The 21,090-nt window shown below is 39.1% G+C and overlaps 3 protein-coding genes across 3 annotated transcripts; 1 reads left to right on the top strand and 2 right to left on the bottom strand.

Annotated features, from left to right (window-relative positions):
• The first annotated feature begins 289 nt into the window (after positions 1 to 289).
• LOC113340534 (pentatricopeptide repeat-containing protein At1g62930, chloroplastic-like) lies at positions 290 to 2,439 on the top strand. The gene is made up of 2 exons (XM_026585669.1): positions 290 to 1,811; positions 1,873 to 2,439. Exons 1-2 carry the CDS (start codon positions 1,238 to 1,240, stop codon positions 2,364 to 2,366), a joined length of 1,068 nt encoding a protein of 355 aa, XP_026441454.1. The 5' UTR covers positions 290 to 1,237; the 3' UTR covers positions 2,367 to 2,439.
• Positions 2,440 to 2,951: 512 nt separating this feature from the next.
• On the bottom strand, positions 2,952 to 3,580 carry LOC113340525. The gene is made up of 2 exons (XM_026585662.1): positions 3,406 to 3,580; positions 2,952 to 3,268 (listed from the first exon to the last, which is right to left on the bottom strand). Exons 1-2 carry the CDS (start codon positions 3,578 to 3,580, stop codon positions 2,952 to 2,954), a joined length of 492 nt encoding a protein of 163 aa, XP_026441447.1.
• Positions 3,581 to 14,839: 11,259 nt separating this feature from the next.
• LOC113324946 lies at positions 14,840 to 15,755 on the bottom strand. The gene is made up of 2 exons (XM_026573219.1): positions 15,358 to 15,755; positions 14,840 to 15,262 (listed from the first exon to the last, which is right to left on the bottom strand). The coding sequence occupies exons 1-2, from the start codon at positions 15,684 to 15,686 to the stop codon at positions 15,199 to 15,201; spliced, it is 393 nt and encodes a 130-aa protein (XP_026429004.1). The 5' UTR covers positions 15,687 to 15,755; the 3' UTR covers positions 14,840 to 15,198.
• Positions 15,756 to 21,090: the final 5,335 nt, after the last annotated feature.

Genomic DNA, 21,090 nt, shown 5'->3' with positions numbered 1-21,090 from the left:
GAACAGATTTTCCTTGGAACCCCTGACAAGGTGCAGTTCTTCCATCACATAAAAGGCCTCCTTTCGCCCAACTAGCATAAAATCTAGTTTAGGATAGAAAACTGTTGCTTACTGTGTCATGCACTACCAGAAGGGCGCCTTAACAACATTATCAATTACTATAACTTTGATGGAATAGTATATCTAGGTCGCGGTAAAGAAGAAAAGTTTACAATTACTGTAGTTTCGGGCTCTTCCTGCTGAGGAGCCCTTTTTGGAATGGTGGACTCCTTTGTTGTGAAAGGCAAGCAAGGCGCTCGCCTAGGCGTAAAGGGATCGCTTCATCGGGTGACATGTTTACGTTACAGTGCACCTTTTAATAGGATCGGCGCACCCGCTATAAAATTAGTCGCACAAATACGAGTGCCCTATAAAATTGCTCTTTCGCCTAAATCTTAGGTTCCCGCGTCTTATAATTTCTCTTCCTGTGTCTCTATGAAATAATTCTTCTTAAAAGCTCCCAAGATAGATTCTCTCTTGCTCTGCTCTCAAAGAAAATGAATTTGGGTCAAAGATTATTACATCTTTATACAAGACCTATCTCCAATTCGTATCTACTGCATATTCATTATGAAATATTTTTGAGATATTATCATGCGTCTGGAGGTAATAATAATTATGGAGTTACACAACTTGAACGATTCGTCAGGGAGGAGTGTAACTCTGGTAAGATTAAGAATCTTGATTCTGGAAAGGCCTTTGCCATCTAATGGTACATTCTGTCATGTATTAAGTTCATTGTCGAAGAGTAGATGTTATTCAGATGTTATTATGTTGTATAAGAAGATGAATTTGCTTGGAGTAAAACCCGATATTTATACATTCACCATTTTGATTAACTGTTTCTGTAAATTAGGCCAAGTGAATCATGGGTTTTGTTTGCTTGGAGAGATTATCAAGAGAGGTCATCAGCCTAGTGTTATCACATTCACTACATTGATCAACGGGTTATGTTTTCAACAAAATATTGATTTTGCCATCAAGGTGTTTGATAAAATGACTGGCTCAGGTATACAACCTAATGCCTTTACATCTAATACACGGGCTTTGTAGAACTAATAAAGTGGATCTTGCTCTTCATCTAAAAAAGAAGATGGTGAAATGGAACTGCAGACCTAATGCTGTTTCATATTGTGTGATTATAGATACTCTTTGAAAAGGAGGTTTAGTTGATGAAGCTTTGGTTCTCTTCTCTGAAATGCTTAAAGGTTTGAATGTTGTATCTGATGTAGTTGTTTACAATGCTTTGGTTAATGGTCTTTGCAATTCAGTCCGGTTGGGTGAGGCAAAGAGACTCCTTGAAGAGCTGGCCAATAGAGGAATCTCTGCAGATGTGAAGACTTATAATTCTATCATTCATGGTCACTGCTTACATGGTCAATGGAAAGAAGCAAGAAGATATTTTGATGAAATGATGGATCGAGGGATTTTACCAAACACGGTAACCTTTGGTATATTAATAGATTTCCATTGCAAAGATGGGATGTTGCGGGATGCTTTGGGGTTATTCAGACTGATGGACAAAGTAAACATTAAACCCGACCAGATTACTTTTAATTCAATGATTGACGGTTTGTGTTTGACAGGTCGGCTGCAAGAAGCGGTAAAACTGTTTGACTCTATGGTGGATAGGGGACTTGAGCCAAATGAGTTTAACTACAATGTGTTAATCGATGGGTATTCCAAGAATCGCAAATTGGATAAAGCTATACAATTATTTAAGAAAATGAAACGGAATGGACTGAAACCTACAACAGTTACTTACAGTATATATTATTAGCTGGACTATATCGAAATGGAAGGATGAAGGCTGCAAAGAATTTGCTTGATGAGATGCAAGCTTTTGGTCTATCACATACAGTACAATATTGAATGGGTACTGCAAGAACGGAAAAATGGAGGAGGCAATAGAACTCTACGAATCCATGGATGATCCAGGTATCTCAGATAATGTTTATATGTACAATATTCTTATTCATAGTTTGTTCCGTGCTGGCAAGTTGGAAGATGCAAGAAAATATTTTAATGAAATCCCTAACAAAGAAATAATGCCTAATGTAGTAATATATAGCACAGTGATCCAAGGCCTCTTTTGTAATGGGATGGTATTGGACGCTGTGAAACTAATCATCGAAATGGAAGTGAAGGGTTGTTTACCAAATGCTAGAACATATGATACCATTGGTAAGGGTTTTCTTATGACAAAGGAGGTCGACAAGGCATTGCAATATTTTCGCAAGATGCGTGAAAGAGAATTTGTACCTAGTGATTCTGTTGTTTCCTTGTTAACAAGTATTCTCTCGGCAGACGAGCTGAAAAATCTGTAATCTTGTAATTGCTGAGGTAGTAAGCAATTTAAATCTCTATCAAGGGTGAAGGTATCTGGTTTGTTTACTTGCATGTTGTCCGTGTTCTATGTTTTCTTTATCTCTCTGCTTTTCTTTTGTTCATAGTCCGTTCTTTAGTCAATCATTCAGTCTATATTTGAAACGGACCAGGAAAACTGTATGAATTCCGACCACAATCATTCTTCTGGTTTACACTTGAGCATCAGTTTGATGTTGTACAGTTTCTTAAATTTGTGCTATAGATTTCAGAATCTTCTTCTTTTCTAGAAGGAATTACTGTTAATGGCGTAACAGAAATACTAAACAAGTTGGTTCCCGTTGTTGCTCGAGAGGTTGGTCTGGCTGGGATGCCAAAGATGAGTTGAAAAGGACCTTAGAGATGATTCTTGCTGTGATCTCAGATGCGGATAGGAAGTAAGCTAATGATGCAGCTGTAAATATTTGGTTGAGAAGGCTCAAGGATGTTGCTTATGAAGCTGATTATGTGATAAGTATACCCTAGCTAAATTACAATATCACTCCTAGAAAGTTGAAATTGGACTAACATAGATACCATGTTCTGGACTAATCGAAAACCCAAATTATATCTCCGTCCTTCCAATGAAGAGCTCCGTTCTCAAAGATACCATGTTCTGGACTAACATAGTTAAATATCCGATTGAATTTTCCAATGTTGCGCCAACCATAGCCACTGCCCAGAGTATACACCATGATCTCTATATATTTGGGTTCTTTCTTTAGCTCATTCACTACTACGACTTTGTACTGATCGGCTGAAGGAAGGTAACCAAATCCAACCCAGTTATAATACCAACCAGACACTCCCGCACGCTCAGGAAGAACAATATACTCTCTTTGTCCTAGGGTTACAAATACAAAACCTATTTTTCAAATCACTAAGACATATTAAACCATTAACGGAACCTAGAACCGTTAATGGGTGTCTCATGATTTTCAATATATTCAAAGTAGTGAAACTGTGTCATATCTGTGGCCAAGGCAAGAAAACTCAACTTACCAGAATCAGCATTATGATGGAGATGATGACTTGCGTGCATGTTAAGAAACCATCGATCCTGAAGATGATTTCTCCATGTTTTGGAAACTAACTTACAATTTAGAACTAATTCAACGGGTAAACGAATGAGAATATCCCATATAATCTCTTTTGGGAGAATGTTGAAACTATCCATCCCTTGTTGTTGAAGAAAAGCAGTTGATATGCTGAAAACCGAAAATTTATAGGGCTACTCGATACAACCTATTAACGAAGGGCTATAAGAAGTACAGAGCCCAACAACTTTTGGTCTAAACATTAGTTTTTGAAGTCAGAGTTCTGTTTCTAGCTAATGGGCGGGGGTTTACTATGGTCTGAATCTGATAAAGCAGGCTATGTTGTGAAAGGCACCCTAGGTGCTCGAATCGCCCAATAAAACGCCCTAGGCGCAAGAATGTGAACAATCTTTTTTATTTGACTTTTCTTTTCTGGACATCTTAGGTGCGCCTAGGCGTGGCTAAGGGCTTGGTGTCTCCCCTAGCCTAGGGCCTAACACAACATAGAAAGCATGTACTGTCAAAGATTGCAATTTATTTTCTTTTATCGGTAAAGAATTTGGTGGTGACGAGTTTCGAACTCAACTTAGATCACTCGTATGCCGCCAAATGATTTTATTGCTGTACTAGAGACAAATAGGGCTGCACAAGACCCGCCCACGATACCCAAACCCACCCGTACCCGCTAAATCCGTGGGTTTTTAATCCATACCCGCCCGTTGTGGGTGCGGGGTTGGTTATGAAAAAAAAAAACCCGCTGTCTGTGGGTGCGAGGTTGGTTTAAGCTAATACCCGCCCATACCCGCCCAAAAAACCCGCAGATTATATATCATTAGATAAAACTAATCATAGTCGTCCATTATGAAACCCTAATACTAGTAGATAGGATAACTGATAACCCTCATTCACTTTCTACACTCTTCTCTCTGTTCGGCCTCTTCTCTTCTTCCTCCTCAGTTCTTCTTCTTCACCTACGAACGACAATTACCAGAAATCTTCACCAGAAATCGACAACAACAACTTCGAATCTTCACCAGAAATCGACAACAATCGAAAAATCACTAGATTCAACACTTAATCTTCATCTGTGAACTTCCTAGATATGAATATTTTGGGGGTTTTGGTTTTTTTTTCTCACTTAATCAAGGAGAATAGAAGTTACTCTAAATACTTGAATATAAAGCGGGTTTAAACCCGTTTAAACCCATACCCGCCCAACCCGTAGCGGGCGGGTAACAAAACCCGCCCGTTGTTTGTGGGTGCGGGGTTGGTTATGAAAAAAAAAACCCGCAGTCTGTGGGTGCGAGGTTGGTTTTAGCTTATACCCGCCCATACCCGCCCATGTGCAGCCAATGGATGCAAAAGTTTTTTTTTTGGTCTGATAAAGCACTAAAGCAGGTACTGTACCAAAGATGCAAAAGCTCTTTTTGGTGTCGCATCAGTTTTGGGGATTGCAAACCTGTGATACATTTTGGAAACCCTTCGTTTTTTTGTGTGTAAAATCTGAATATTGAATACGTAGAGTTGAAAAGGACCTTAGAGATGATTTTTTGTGTGTACAATGTGAATATTGAATATGTAGCAGGCCTCCATGAGGTCGGTTTGGCTGGGATGCCAAAGATGAGTTGAAAAGGACCTTGGAGATGATTCTTGCTGTGATCTCAGATGCGAAGAGGAAGCAAGCGAATAATGCAGCTGTAAATCTTTGGTTGAGAAAGCTCTTGGATGTTGCTTATGAAGCTGACTATGTGATGGATGAGTTTTCCACAAAATTATGCATCGGTGTGAAACAAGTATAGTTTAGCTAAAAATACAATCAATCTTATAAAGTTGAAATAGATCATATCGGATAAAAACCGACTAACAGAAAATCATTCAGTCAATGGAACCTTTTCCTATATAAGGATTCATTGGGTGGCTCATGATTCTCAACATATTCAAAATACTGAAACTGTGTCATGTTTGTGGCCAACGCAAGAAAACTCCACTTACCAGAATCAGCATTATGATTGAGATGACGACTTGCGTGCAGCTTACGAAACGATGCATGTTGAATATGATTTGTCTAACTTGCAATCTAGAACTAATTCAACGGGTGAACGAATGAGAATATCCCATATAATTTCTGTTGGGAGAGTACTGAAACAATCCATGAAAAACCCTTGTTGTAGAAGAAATTGTAGAAGAAAAGCAGGACTTGCGTTGAGGGAACGGTAGAATTGTATTAAAAAGAAAAAAAAAACGGTAGAATTGTATGGTGAGGACCGAAAATTTGCTACTCAGTTAAAGAAGGGCGATAGGAAGTACAAAGCCCAACAACAACTCAGTTAATTTCCACACGTGAACACTACAGGGAGACCCATTCTCCCAGACTTTTCCACAGTGAAACCCACACTCATAAAAATACAGGCGCGCACCCATTTTTTGGAAGAAAATTATTCTCAAACCCATAATTTCTGAAATTCTGCTTCGGTCTTTTTTTTTTTCTTTCTTCTTCATCTTCTATTTCTTTTCTTCTTCCTCTACATGTGTAAATCGAGAACACAAAGAGGATGAAATTCAGAGATGAATCTGAGATGGAGACGATAATGCTACGGCAATTGAATCTGGTTAGGGTTTACTGTGAGATTGAGTAATTGATTCACAGAGATGAGGAAAGGGTTTGTTGTGGTTATGTTGGTCGAAGAAATTAGGTTTTTGTTCTGTGATTTTGAGAGAATAATGATGTTACAGACAATAAGGAAGAACGAGGTTGTATCAATCCGTGAAGGAAGTAGATTGAAGAGGTTTTTGATGGAATTGATGATGGAAGAAGTCAGTGGTGCTGAGTTGAAGTCCGGTGATGGAGTTGGAATCGAGCTTATTAGGGATTATTCTCCCACTGTATAATCGATGCTGGTTATGATTATTTTTCGGGAGATGTTGTATTTTATTAGGAGTACATATCCTTATCAATGTTTGAGTAATAGGATGTACGAAGTAAGTTATATTGGGGAAATGTGTTGGCAATGGGTGGTGATGGATGGATGCGAAAAACCTTGTATGTGGTTTCTTGGTGGTTCTGGTGGCGATCTAATTAGAAGGGCAGATTATTTTGTTAATGTAGCTCAACTGTATATGCAGTTTGGAAGTAATCGGGACATGAGTGTGTCTCGAATTAAGGGGAGCCAAGAGAATGGGACTGCAGTTGGGAGTTTGTTGGTGTGCTGTTCAGTGAAAGAAGAGCTTGTGTAGACTGATTAGCAGTGATATTTTGGGTTTGAAACCAGCAAGATATCGAAGGATACATGTTGTCTATGGTGAGGGTTTGGTACAGTTCTGGCAGCGAGAAAACAAGGAAGAAAAGGGTGCAGAGTGATTCGCAAATTTGGTTAGTGATGTGGAAGATTTACAAGGCTAAACAACAAGAACATAACCAGCTGCAGCTGCTTGACCGCACTGTTTCCTTGTTAGTTTGTTATGCGTTTGTGGGATGAGTACAAGGGTTGTTTGCAGAGGATGTGGCGTTAATTAGAAGTTTTTTATGAAGTTCTAAGCTAGTAATTGGTGGATAACGATGACGCATAGAGGTGGAAAATGGTATGTAATCTGAATTGAGTGAAGATAATGTGACTACAACGAGTTCTTTATCAGATATGATTTCACCGGCGACATCTAATTGGTCAGAAAGAGATTTGATTTCAGTAATCAAAGCAGGAATAGATTTATCACTTTGTTTGAGCACCAAAAGCTTTGTTCTAAGTTGAATTATATGAGTTGAAGATGATCTTGCAAAGCGTTCTTCAATACTGATCCAGAGTTGATGTGATGTTGTAGAGCCGGCGAAATAAGCAATGAATGAGTCGGAGATGGTAGAATGTAGCCACATCATAATCGTAGCATCCTCATTGATCCAGTTTGTATAGAGAGAGTTTTCAATTCCGTTGAGTTGATTCCGGTTGTTGGTGAAATGAGGAGGACAAGGGAAAGAGCCATTAAGAAATTTCATTAGTTTGAATTTGCGAATGACAGGAAAAAAAAGATTCTTCCAGATGAGAAAGTTTGATTCGTTGAGTTTCAGGGAAACAAAACTGTGTAGTTGATATATAGGAACCCTAGAAATGGAATTAGAAGTAGGATTTTCCATGGAATCAGATGAAGATGCAGGAAATTCTTGAATCATAAAGATGTAAGGTTAAAGCGGAAGAAGAAAAGGATCGAAAAACCTGAGAAAGATTGAGCTTTCTCAGTCTGATACCATAGTAGATCTAAGAAAGGAAGATATTCATTAATGGAGGAAACACTCAGTTACGGAAAAGAACCTTCTTACGGAGAGTAAAGTTACATTAATGAATATATTGGAAAACTATTTATGGTGCAGGTGTGGCGGTGTAGGAGAGGCAGTGAGAGATCGAACTCAGCCTATAGAAATAGTACACGTGTAGAGTTGGGAATGGCTAATGCCATCTCATGTGAGAGTGCCAGCTAATGAGACATGTCACAACTATTAACAAGATCACTGTGGTAGAAAAATGGACATTATTGGTTTAGGTAAAATGAAAAATGCCAGAAGGAGAAACACAATAGGATCCGTCATATCCCCTCAAGAAAGGTGATTTCTTCAGCCATTTTTAACTCCCCTTTGTCGAGATACCAAGATTTATTTCCGAAAACAGCCAAATATATAAGAACTTCAATAACAAGGAAAAAGAACAAAAACATGCATAACAGCAAATTTGGGTTATGCGAAAGGACGAAACTCAGAGTTTCCTTGACAATGTGCTGCTACTCCAACAAGTTTGTCATTAATAAGAACAGCAATAACAACAACAAGAGCAGCAGCACATACAATCCATTAGGAACGCGATCAAACAATTTTAGCGGTTTCTTAGCACTGCATACAAACATACAAAGCGGTATATCAATTAATGTTCCTCAAAGTGAGGCTACATTGCTAAAGTGGCCTGTTTCTAAGTAAAACAGAAATGCTGTCTAAGCAAAAAGAAAGAATCCATAAGTGACATAGAACTGAGAATCCCGTGCCCATTCACTAATTTTTTCAATTATATGGGAACTTACTGACATTCATCTAACAAGTTTATATTAGTTAAAAAGATGAGGAAGACACGATGGAAACGTACGCCTAATAAGCCACTGCAGCTGTTCTTCCTGTTATTTAAGATGTTTGCAAAATTGAGAAATCAAAGAGATAATCAACCACATACTAGGCTGCAGTTCCACTTTCCCATTTCCCTTTGCAACTCCAGTTTTACAATAAGTGTCATCTCAAATCTAACAACATGGAGTTGAGTTCCATGTTCCAGTTAAATTGTCGCACACACAGCCCCTTTATCAGTGTAATGGAAAACAATAAGCTCATGAGTATTTAAACTGAGCAATGGAATCTGATAACAAACATTAGAATTAACCAAATAAATAAGTATAGAGAGAGACCTGTTTTTTTTGATCGTGAAATAAGAATATATTGAAGAAGAAATATGAATCATTACAATGAGATACAACTTTCAACTTTCGGTTGAAACTTGAAAGAGTAAAGATTACATGAGAAAACGTAAGAAAAGAAATAACTCTTACAAACTGTAAGATGAAACGCAACATAAAGCCCAGAATCCCATTACAAACCGAAATAGATGTCCAAATGACATAAGGGGAATGCCCTAGATATCAGATAAAAACCCTAATTAAAAATTCCAAATTTTCACCTAGCGGAATTGCTGCCTACCACAGATGCGCCGCCACCATTGCCATCACCTTCACAAACCATTGCTAAACCTCCCCGTTGATTTTGAGTATCATCAGAAACCGGCACCTTTACCGAATAAGAACCGACGATGGAAAGCCAAATATCATCAAAACCGGCACCTTTACCGATTCAGTACTGACGATGAAAAGCCAGATATCATCAGAAACCAACATCTTTACTGGTTAGGAACTGAAGATGTATGAGATGGGTATATCAGAAATCAACACCTTTGTTGATTTGGAACTGAAATTGTATGAGATGGGTGTATACAAAGTGTTTGATGGAGGTTAGGTTTCGGTTGAGATTAAATGTTTACATGGATGGAACTCGATTGATGAAGATTAATTTGGGATTTCACTGATTGTGAGAAGTAGTCTGTAATACACCACCAGATACTAAAATGAGGTGAGATTCATAGAGGGAAAGGGGGACAACCTCTTGAATCCATGGAATCGAAGAAGAGATATAGGAATTGAAGCAGAGATATGGAGACTCAAGCATCCATGGCTACCTGAACCCACTCCGACCACCCAGAGATATCCGATGACCAAAGAACTAAAACTGCAACTAAAGTAACCAACAAGAACTGAATTTCTTGCTCATCCGAGCAAGAGCAGCGCTGTTATGTAGGGTTTTTTCTTTTTTCTTTTCTTCGAGAGGAGGAAGGAGGGGAGAGAGAGGGGGCTGTTTTTCCTATATCTATATAGAGAGAGACCTGTTGAACCAGTTGCAGCAAACATCTATATTACTTGTCCATCAAATTGATTAACATCGCTACTGGATCTCATAGTTGCTGGTTTTCTCTTTGAATATAATCAACTTTGAGTGATCCGAGAACGATGTCTTGAGATCCTATGGTGTAGACTCCTAGAATTTGTTTTAAATCGGGGAGAGATGTTAAAACAGGGAAATCCAAGGTTTTTCCCTGAGATCCTACCATGGCTGACCAATCTGCTGAGAAACAGATGACAACAATTCCTTCACCATTTCTGTTACACCATAGAGAAGAATTTACGGTAACCATATTATGGATTATATTTAAGTTTTGAGAAGAAAAATCATCGTGTGAACGAAGCGTCATCATCAACAAGATTAAAGTTTCATTTTCACCTTGTTGTTCTGGAATTTTCATAGAAACGATGAGGTTAGTAGTAGTAGTAGTATTAGTCAGATTGGGGGTCAGATCTGTGAGAGATAATGAAGTTGTTGAAGAATCCATCATTCACAAAGAACTTGGTCTGTAATTTTTGAGGAGATCTGAATAACAAGGGTAAATGATCGAAGGGAAGTTTGTTTTATAACTGTGGATATTTGTTGGAGGAGAATACCTAATGTTATTGAGAGAGCTAGTTATATAGTATGATCCAACGATTACGATGTTTTCAGGATAATTTACAGAAACGGATGCATATATTTGACCTAGATGTCCATTGGGCCAAGCAATATGGTTCCCTATTTTGTTTGGATGTGACTTGGATACAGCTTAGCCCAAACAGAATATTGCGGTATAGGTGCATTTTTCAGATTTATGGTGACGGAAACTTAAATTTCGTCCAACTAGTAAGTCTAGAGAGTCATTTTCCGTACCTTGTTTTTAGATCCCATGAGTTTTGTGAAGGATAATAGTTCCATACCGTTAATATCCCTTTAATAACTTAAAATATAATATGGAAGGGCCATCCTACTCATTTAGGAGTGTGCAAAAAGTCCGTAACCGCGGATTTCATCCGTATTCGTCCGTAAAATTACGGGTGAAATCCAATCCGCAAGATCTATGAGTCAGTTACGGGTGGGATTCTCAAATCCGCACTTTTAGCGGTTTGGTTACGGTTGGACTTTGAAATCCGCTGATTCACCCGCACTGTAGAGCAGTAAGGAGATTGAGACGATATGTGAGATATTAGGTCTTGTTTCTACGATAAATTATTTTGCTAATGAAATTTATAAGAAGACGGAAGATGTGAAGCAGATTAGTAAACTTTTTTTTTAACCATGCAATGTATGTTCCCTACTTTCTGTTTCTGATATATTCTGTAAAACTCGAGAGAAATAAAGAGTAAAATACGGTTTCCTAGACTAGTAGTTGTTCTCACTGCCGATAAATATCATTGTGGTGAAAGAGTACGCCAAAAATCATAATTTGTCTAACAATTAACACGAAATCCCATCAAACATCAAACAACTGAGGACGAATTTTCATAACCTCCAGTAATTCCAGAAACAAGGGTTGTCTAATCAAAGGGAGAGAATCCCATGACATCATCGCTCTCCTCTTTCTCTTCCTTCTTCTCCTCAGCTGCAGGTGCTTCAGCACAATCAGCTGATGCTTCAAGAGATTCCTGAACCAATTTCCTCTCCAAATAATAAGCACAAGCCGCGGTTAATCCGCATCCGTCCCGTATCACCCGTCGATCCGTGAACATTAAATTCCCGGGTGATTGGGCCGGACATGGTTGGATATTCCAAATACGCAATTTTAACGGTGTGGACGCGGGTGGCCTCTAATCCGCATCCGTCCGTCCGTTGCACACCCCTACACTCATTGCCAATTGATTTTGAGTTGGATGCCCACAGACTTTAATTTGGAATAAAAACTAGGCCCGTGTGCGGGTAGCCCTAACGGTCACAACAAAACGTAGGTCCACGTGTTAGACCCAACGAGACTACATGTGAGGGGGCATGTGAAGGATAATAGTCCCAAATTGTTAATATCCCAGATCTAGGCCCGTATGCGGGTAGGCCCAACGGTCACCACAAAACGTAGGTCCACGTGTTATACCCAACGAGGCTACACGTGAGGGGCGTGTTATTATCCCACACTGTTAATATTCCTTTAATAACTTAAAATATAATATGGAAGAACCACTCCACTCATTGCCAATTGATTTTGAGTTGGATGCCCCCAAATTTTAATTATTTTCAATTTATAAATTGGAATTTTCCCTAAAATATAAGAAATATATTAAAAAATTAATACAAAAACTTAGTTTTCGTAGTTTAGTTAGTGGAAACTCAGTTTCGGTAGTGCCTAGATATGACAAAAGATGAGGTAATGTATTCCTCTCTCTATGCCAGCTAAGGGATTTCACCAGATTAGAGCCAAATGATGTTGCATAGTGTTTTAGTTTTGTTATAACCGAGCCAAACTTGAAGAAAGTTCATCAGATTATTCAATCCACCGGCTTTCGGGAATAAGATCGGTGAGTGAATCAAGAAGCGATCAAATTTAATAAACGGATGACTTTCACAATTCTTGAAGATGTGCACGTCCCCTATAGACGTAAAGAAAAGACTTAGATAAACTAAAATCATTTCACGCATCAGTAAGGTGCATTAGCTATACATCCAGCACCACGAAAACTTGTGTCAAGAAAGGACCCAAGCGGATGATAGACATCCTAAAACACCATATTGTTCGTGGTGTCTTTAGTTCTTTGTCTTGGACTAAGTAGAGTAGCAGGGCCAAAAAGCAGCACAAGCTTTATATCTAATTCGGGCCCAAGCCAAATTTATGTAGGATTGAATCTCAGAGCTTCTCGAATATCTGGAATTTTTCAAGATATTTAAGGTCCCTCCCGTCAACGTCAAGATTGGGCAGAAGAGACCCCAACCATAATGCTTAGTTTTAGAGAAAGCATTTAGTGTGAGTTTGCCAATTCTTTGCAACTACTTAAGGTGCCATTTTTTGTTTTGAAATAATATGGACGCAAAAATTTTCTATACCAAATTGCCAATAGATAGCATGCAATAATATAACAAGACGCATATGTTTATCTTAGTGTTGGAGCCTCTGGTTCAAACAATTCCACTTTTCGAGCGTACTTTTAAGATTTATTTTGGTCTGTTTTATAATGTTTGAAATAGATATCAAAAAATATGTTAGGTGAAAAACTCAAGTTTCACATGACTTTCATTTATGTGGAAATAAAAATTCTATTTGAACCATGGTTTTAAACTAAAAGAAAACCACACTCTCACACAAAACCAAAAGAAAACCAGTCTCACACAAAACCAATAATGGGACCCATGTTTGTTTTGGGATGGGTGGGGCCCACAAATTCTGTGGCTTAACGGTTTTCACATGGTTTAAAAGGGCGGTCCGTGTAGAATCATCCATGTGGAAATTGAGTTTCCCTGAAAGCTCTCACCCACCAGATCACGAATTAACAGGAAGGGTATTATTAGTGTGCGTACTGTCTCTTTGTGAGAGGCGGACAGACAGTGGAATCCTAACCACAAAATTGGTCAATTAACCCAATAACGATAATTTCTGGGTGAAAAAAAATGTAAAATTTGATATTATTTAAATGAACGAGAATGTAAAAATAGCCAGGATATAAACAGTTTCATCCTACCTATTTTCAAATATTTTTTCTTATTTTTAATTTACATCAGGATGCATCCAATTTCACCCTCGCTATTTTTTAAGTTTAAGCCAGGATGAATCCAAATTCATTCTTGCTATTTTTTTGGTGTCCATCCCACCCATAATAATTTTTACTCGTCCATTAGAACCATGTTTTAAAAATATTTGGGCAATTGACCCAAATTATGAATCCCAACCCACGGTCAGCTTAAGGAGATGATAGACGAACCGAGATCATATCCAGATCATCCCGACTCAGACAGCTCCTAGGACCAGCTGGAGACGGCAGAGGGGTGGATTTGGGCTCACCACAGTTTTGTTTCGGTCGGGATCTGCTGTTGGGAGTGCAAATAGGTAGGTTCGCCTCACATGAGGAGGGATAGGTATCCACTGTTCTAAAGCGTGGTTTCTCGATAACAATTATGTATTGCTGTTTTGATACCGTAGTTGTGTAGTGTTTCGTTGTGTAGGTCTCTCATCATGTACGTGTGATTTACTTTTATGTTTACCCAATTTCATCGGTTTTACCTATTTCCTAACCATACTTTTCCTAAATCCCATCCCAGCTTCATAACTGAAATTTTGTGTAACTCTTCTTAGATTTAGGTGAACAAAACTAATTCTAAATGCAGATAATCTCCGAACTTTAAACTTAATCTAAATTCTTATCACTAACACCACCACTTAATCAATTTTAAAAATTATTTTGCGAATATCAATCTTTATCGGGTGAAATCATTGCAACTTCCTTTATTTCTTTTCCATAGTATAATATAGTATGGACAGGTAAAGAAAGAATCCAATGATGTGAAAATTGTTAAACTTGGGGATCTGATCAAAACTTAATTGAAATAAGGGAATATCAAATCAAAGTTTCGTTAGGTAACCAATTCCAAACTTTTGATTTTTTTACACGTAGTTCAGTCGCATCAATTTACAAGTCGGATAAAAAAGAAAAACCAATTGTGTGATTAGTTCTAATAGAAACCTTTCATGCCTATGAATACTGCTGGTACTTGATATATTGGTGTGATGATAATATATGAGGTGGCGCCCAGAGTTATTAATAATAATAGTGTAATTAGGTTAAGATTGAGAGAGGAAGAAGGAAGACGACCGGGGCTGATGATAGGGTAAGTTTTGTTTACCCATTATAAAAGAGTTATACAAAGTTTAATTAGTGTGTTTGGGATGTGATTTAGGAATAATGGGATGGAAAATAGGTAAAACCATTTTAAACATCACCCCCAAATAATATAAATAGGTTTGTTTATTTTACTTATGAATGGATTTTTTTTTTTGATCGGTAAATAAGTTCATATATATTAAAAGTACTCCACGTGAATACAAGTACAACAAGACATTGTGGTAAAGGTATAAACCACAACTGCCAGAAAAAACAGACGATCCAATCCCCTCAAGGAAGGGATTGCGCTTCAACCATTGTTACCTCCACATCCCCGTGATCCAGTCGAGATACCAAAAATTATTTCGGAAGGCGGCAAAACACAATAAAACCAAGGGGAAAAAACAACAACAACAACAAATAAAAAATCACTCAATAGCAATAGCAATATTGTTTTACGGTAATTAAAGCACACAAACTCGAGTTTCCTTGACAGTGTGGCATTAGTCCAACAGGTTCATCACTAATCATCAGAACAGCAACAACAACAACAAGGGCAGCAGCACCTGCAAATACTGCAACAACAACTGCAAAGAAAAATATAGATTCAATTAAGCAATACAAATAAGAAGATAGGTTGATGAGAGAATGGGTAAATGAAAGAAATGTTTGTATATTTTACCATGATCCAAGACATGAGAAAAATTCTTTGATTTTCTCAACAAATATATGCCACCATTCTTTTACTTTGTCACAACCACCAAAACACCCATTACAACAGCACTCACGGTGTCCCTCCTCCCCAGCAGGTCCACTGCTTCTATCACTAATAAAAGGGATCTTAAGCTGTTCTCCCTCCTTAATCAAGTCGCTAACGATAGGGATCTTGATTTTTTCACCCTCCTTAATCATGTCACTAACGAAAGGGATCTTCATTTTTTCTCCCTCCTTTAGTATGTCACTGACGAAAGGAATTTGAAAACCACCGCTGCTACCTTCCTCGGAGCTCATTCTGATCTCTTAAGAAAGATGACGGCGTAAAAATGATCACAGATGTTGTAATAATGTAGTAAGTATATGATAAGGGAGTGTTTCTCTATATTTATATATATATATATAGATTTACATGAAGAATGGTCGTTGAGACTGCGACCAAATAAAGTGATTAAAGGCGACTAATTATGATCATTATTTATTTATGAAATGTCACTTTATGATAGAGAGTCATGGTCCACTAAGAACGACTGTTATGCTGAGTATGTGGTGTTGGAGATTTGGGGTGGAGAAAGTTATCTGCGAAAAATATCTGGGACTGTGGATTCTACGTGGGCACCTGCAGTGGTGGATTATATTGCATGATGTTGCGAGGCTATCGGGCGTCAACTGTACACCTGATTATTATCTCGAGTTAGAATCACAAAATTTTCTCAAGCATCATTTTGGTGGGCGGAGCCAGAAACTTTTGATTAAAGGGAAGCGAAGCTTTGTCAGGAGTGCAAAAAAAAAAGAGCAAAAATGGGCTTAAGTCCCCAATTTTTTTTAGGATTTTTAGGCATGGGAGCTATCTGGACTAGGTGTGCATCAATGCTCCCAACTGGCTTCGTCCTTGCTAATGCAATGCAAGTGGATTTTTGTTAAAGGAAGATTAAAAAGCGATCCGAGGAGAGCGAAAATCATAGTCGATTCCGTAACTAGGCCGATTTGGATATTAAATTTTCACTTGGTCTGAAATATCCCTCACACACTTAATTCCCACGTGCTATTAAGCTAACCAGTTTAACGCACCAGTTTTAGAAAGAGTATTCCCGAGAACAGCATCTAGTCGAACTGCTATTCCCTTGTTACTTCCTATTTTTTCTTCCACGTTCAAGCCCTAAAAAAAAATCAAGCTTTAAGCAAGCAACTGGTCGTTCCAACTCAATGAGATAGGATCTTGGATTGGTGAAAAGCCCCTTAAAGATCTCTGTTCACTGTTGTTTAACATTGTTTGAAATAAGATTGTCTGATGTTGGACATTTGGATGTTAAAGTTAAAATGTATGAGAAGATTTTGCGTTTTAGTACTTCTGATAGATAGAAAAGTGATGATACCATTTAAGTGATGATATAGAGATAGAAAAGTGATGATACCATTTAAGCTCTAACAAGATTGACCCAAGCTTCAGATCACGTAATTAATTGGTCATACACACCATGTTCATTCATAAAAGATCTTAATTATACAAAAGAAAGAAGAAGAAAAAAAGACAAAGTGTACTTATTAATCTTCAGAATTCTTTAGGTATTTCAGTTCTCAAATAACCTCCAATCAAATTTTCTGCTGGTAACTCAACACTTAAATATTCGACCAGCAAAGTGACAAAGTAAAGTGGTAATACTTTCCAGAACCTTTTTCCCATTCACATTAATGTATTATTTCACCTACAAGAACTGATATGCAAAGTAAAAATTTCTTATAAATAAATCAACCCAGGAAATACAAAGTTCATGCAAAAGTAAATCTTTCCATCTATAAAATCTTATGCACTAATCTTTATCTAAACATACAGTTTCCCTTTCTTCAGTTCCCACGTGCTCTAAACGAAACAAAACAAGAAGTCGATGCCTGAGCATTTCAACCCTGTATATATGAGGGTCAATCACCCGATGGCCACGTGTCAACAACTCAAGAGATGGTTTCATGATGAGATGATAAGATAGAAGCATCGAATCATACTCTAAAAGGTGATTTTGTCTGACTCGACACGCCTGCCACCAACGCTACATGCATGACACGTGTGAGGAGTGGTCTAATCCTCTCAGGCGGTCAAGTCTAAAAAGGAGAGACGCATTTAATGAAGAATCAGAAGACTCGGGCGATCTATATTATAGCCCAAGGATGATACAACACGAGGTTCCCTAAGGAAGACTAACACAATGACATACATGGCGAGATAACATGGAAGGAGAACCAAGCATGGCATCACGAGGGATAATATATATAGAACTCGTCCCAAGTAATGAGAAGATGTACGATAGCTCCACCAGCTCGGCGAGACCAGGCCTCCACGAGTCTAATTTTCCTATAAACACTAGTTCATGTAGAAGGAGATGGACAAGTTATGTATTATTAGATGGTCTTTCTACAGAGAATTCCTGAGAGAGATCTAGAGAGAGTGAGAAATCTAGGTGATATTTGTAGCTCTTTCAAGGGTAAGACCTTAATCATCAATAAAGAAAACATCTTCTTTCCCGTGGATATAGGTCTTCATAGCCGAACCACGTTTTATGCTTGTGACAATCTTTACTTTCATGCTATTTACATCTTGTTAATCTTTGAATCTTGAATGTTAGTAGTTTTATAGCCTTTAGATCTACTTGGTTGTAGCCATCAGAAAAGATGCAACTACATTTTGGCGCTAGAAACAGGGAGGTAAGCCGATGGTGACGAGACGATACGCTCGCGCGAGCCAAGGAGAAACTGGTTGAGCCCACCAAGAAGGACTAGACGAAATGGAGTTAGGCGAAACGATGCACAACGGTGTACTCCAAGGAGAGGGACAGCTCGATAACCAATATCGGGAGGGGTTAACAGATAACTCCAGCTCTGACGAAGAGGGAAACCCCTTCGAAGGACATGGCGATATCCATCTTACTCAACCAGGAGGGTTGAATCGTTTTCCACGGCAAACCGTAAACAATGAGGCTAAGAAGGACGATCCTCAAAACCTCAGCGATAACACTGCAACTATCGTAGCCATCCTGAAAGCACAAAATGCGCAAGATGAGAGAATGAAAAAGTTAGAAAGACGTTATATGAGGTTATAACGGAAAAAACGTAAGCTAAAACGCAGAGTAAAGAAAAAGGTGCCACTCACTATCATGGAGGAGATCCCCGAAGAGGAAAATCCTTTTGAAAACTTGAAAGATGACGAGCGAGTTAACATTCCAGATACCTCAAACGAGGAGACAAAAGAACAGTTCCCCAAGGAAAACAGGTGAGTCTTAAGCGAGGAAGATAACCCCTCAGAAGGGCCATCCAATATCGATCCCAAACACAAACGGGAAAGGAAAAAAGGAAGACGAACCTAGGAGTAACTGCGCGACCGAGAATCCTGCAGTCGTAAATCCCAAGCGAGGAGAGACTTTGAAAGAAAAGTCAACTCGCTCCAAAATAGTATCATATGTTGAACAGTCCGATGAGGAATCAGGGAGATCAAGATATCGTCACCCAGAGACCTCGTTCTCACCCGAGAGGGAAACAAAGCGAAGAAATAAAGCCGATAGAAGGCACATTGATGACCAATTGCAAGTCCGACTCTGCCAACTCGAGGCGACGTGCAGAGAGGCTATAGGAAGACAAGAGGGCAAAAAGTTGGCTGAAGTAATGCAAGAGGCTGGACAGTCTCCTCTATCGGAGAGTCTATTGGCACAACCATTTCCAAAGAAATGCTCGCTCCCAATATTTGAAACTCCATTCAGTGGGTCTGGCGATGCAATTGAACATCTCAGATCCTACCGCATGACACTAACTCAGTGGAACCATTACGATGTAGTGATGTGTAGGTTTTTTCCACCCAATCTAAAGGGCGAGGCCCTAATGTGGTTCAATAACTTTCCTAAGGAGTCGGTTAAGTCATTTTCCCACTTTTCCTAGTTATTCCTAGAAGCATACATACATAACAGCCGAGTCAAACCAGAAATCGACATGTTGTTCAAATTAGCCCGAGGACCGAACGAATCGCTTCGATCTTTGGTAACTCGCTGGAGAAAATTATGTGCCGAGATCGGAAGAGTCCCAGAGGCCTATGCGATCTTGGGATTCAAAAACAGTCTAAGGAAGACAGACCCCATATTCGTCCGCATGAGCAAAACCATGCTACATTTTCTAGGAAAATTGAGAGAGGTTCAAGAGGACTACATATCCCTTGAAGAGATCCAAGATAGGACTTACGAAAAATTTGTAAGAGGAACCAGTATAGGAGCAAATGTGGTAGAACCATAGAACCCTCGGCCACAATCCCGAGGAACAGGACGACCCAACAACGGGTCCACTCAATTCGATAAACATCAAAGTGGAGGATGGAAATGGAGAGACCAATCCCAACAAAAGAAAGGAAAATTCGTAGACCCAGTCTACACGAAGTTAAACACCCCCATATCCTAGATCTTCAGAAAGATCAACGGAAAATGGAAGATCACCTACCCATGGAACAGAGGACAGCAGCACGGGCGCGCTAATAACATAACAGATTTCTGTGTCCATCAGTTCTATAGACACGCGACAGACTCGTTCAGAGATCTGAAGAAAATGATGCAATACATGATTGACGAAGGACAACTTCAAGAGTACATCGCAGAACCAACAATCCAACTAGTGGCAGGAACACCCGTACATCGTGTGGAAATACCACGTGAGGCACAATACTTTGGATGCAATACGATATCGCATTCGTCTATCACTGCTCCCATACCTGAAGGAAGTATCACATGAAGAATTTAAACAAAACTTTGAAGGAGAAGAAGTTTTCAGTGTGACAAAAGAACCTCCCATGCAGGAGTGGATTAAACAATCTGTCAGCTTTTCATCCACTAGTGGTCACGATGGCTATCGCGCTCCATGAGCATGAAGACGGGGGAAAAAAGCCAAAGGCACTGCCATGGGCGATGCCAAAAATATTGATTGATGGAGGAAGCTCTGTTGAAATCCTGTTTTACAAGACATTCAAACAAATGGGTCTCAGAGACGAATGCCTTATACATACATAACAGCCGAGTCAAACCAGAAATCGACATGTTGTTCAAATTAGCCCGAGGACCGAACGAATCGCTTCGATCTTTGGTAACTCGCTGGAGAAAATTATGTGCCGAGATCGGAAGAGTCCCAGAGGCCTATGCGATCTTGGGATTCAAAAACAGTCTAAGGAAGACAGACCCCATATTCGTCCGCATGAGCAAAACCATGCTACATTTTCTAGGAAAATTGAGAGAGGTTCAAGAGGACTACATATCCCTTGAAGAGATCCAAGATAGGACTTACGAAAAATTTGTAAGAGGAACCAGTATAGGAGCAAATGTGGTAGAACCATAGAACCCTCGGCCACAATCCCGAGGAACAGGACGACCCAACAACGGGTCCACTCAATTCGATAAACATCAAAGTGGAGGATGGAAATGGAGAGACCAAGCCCAACAAAAGAAAGGAAAATTCGTAGACCCAGTCTACACGAAGTTAAACACCCCCATATCCGAGATCTTCAGAAAGATCAACGGAAAATGGAAGATCACCTACCCATGGAACAGAGGACAGCAGCACGGGCGCGCTAATAACATAACAGATTTCTGTGTCCATCAGTTCTATAGACACGCGACAGACTCGTTCAGAGATCTGAAGAAAATGGTGCAATACATGATTGACGAAGGACAACTTCAAGAGT

The sequence above is a fragment of the Papaver somniferum genome, chromosome 1, assembly GCF_003573695.1.
Source record: "Papaver somniferum cultivar HN1 chromosome 1, ASM357369v1, whole genome shotgun sequence".
Classification (NCBI taxonomy): domain Eukaryota; kingdom Viridiplantae; phylum Streptophyta; class Magnoliopsida; order Ranunculales; family Papaveraceae; genus Papaver; species Papaver somniferum.
This window is presented reverse-complemented; position numbering and strand designations above follow the sequence as displayed.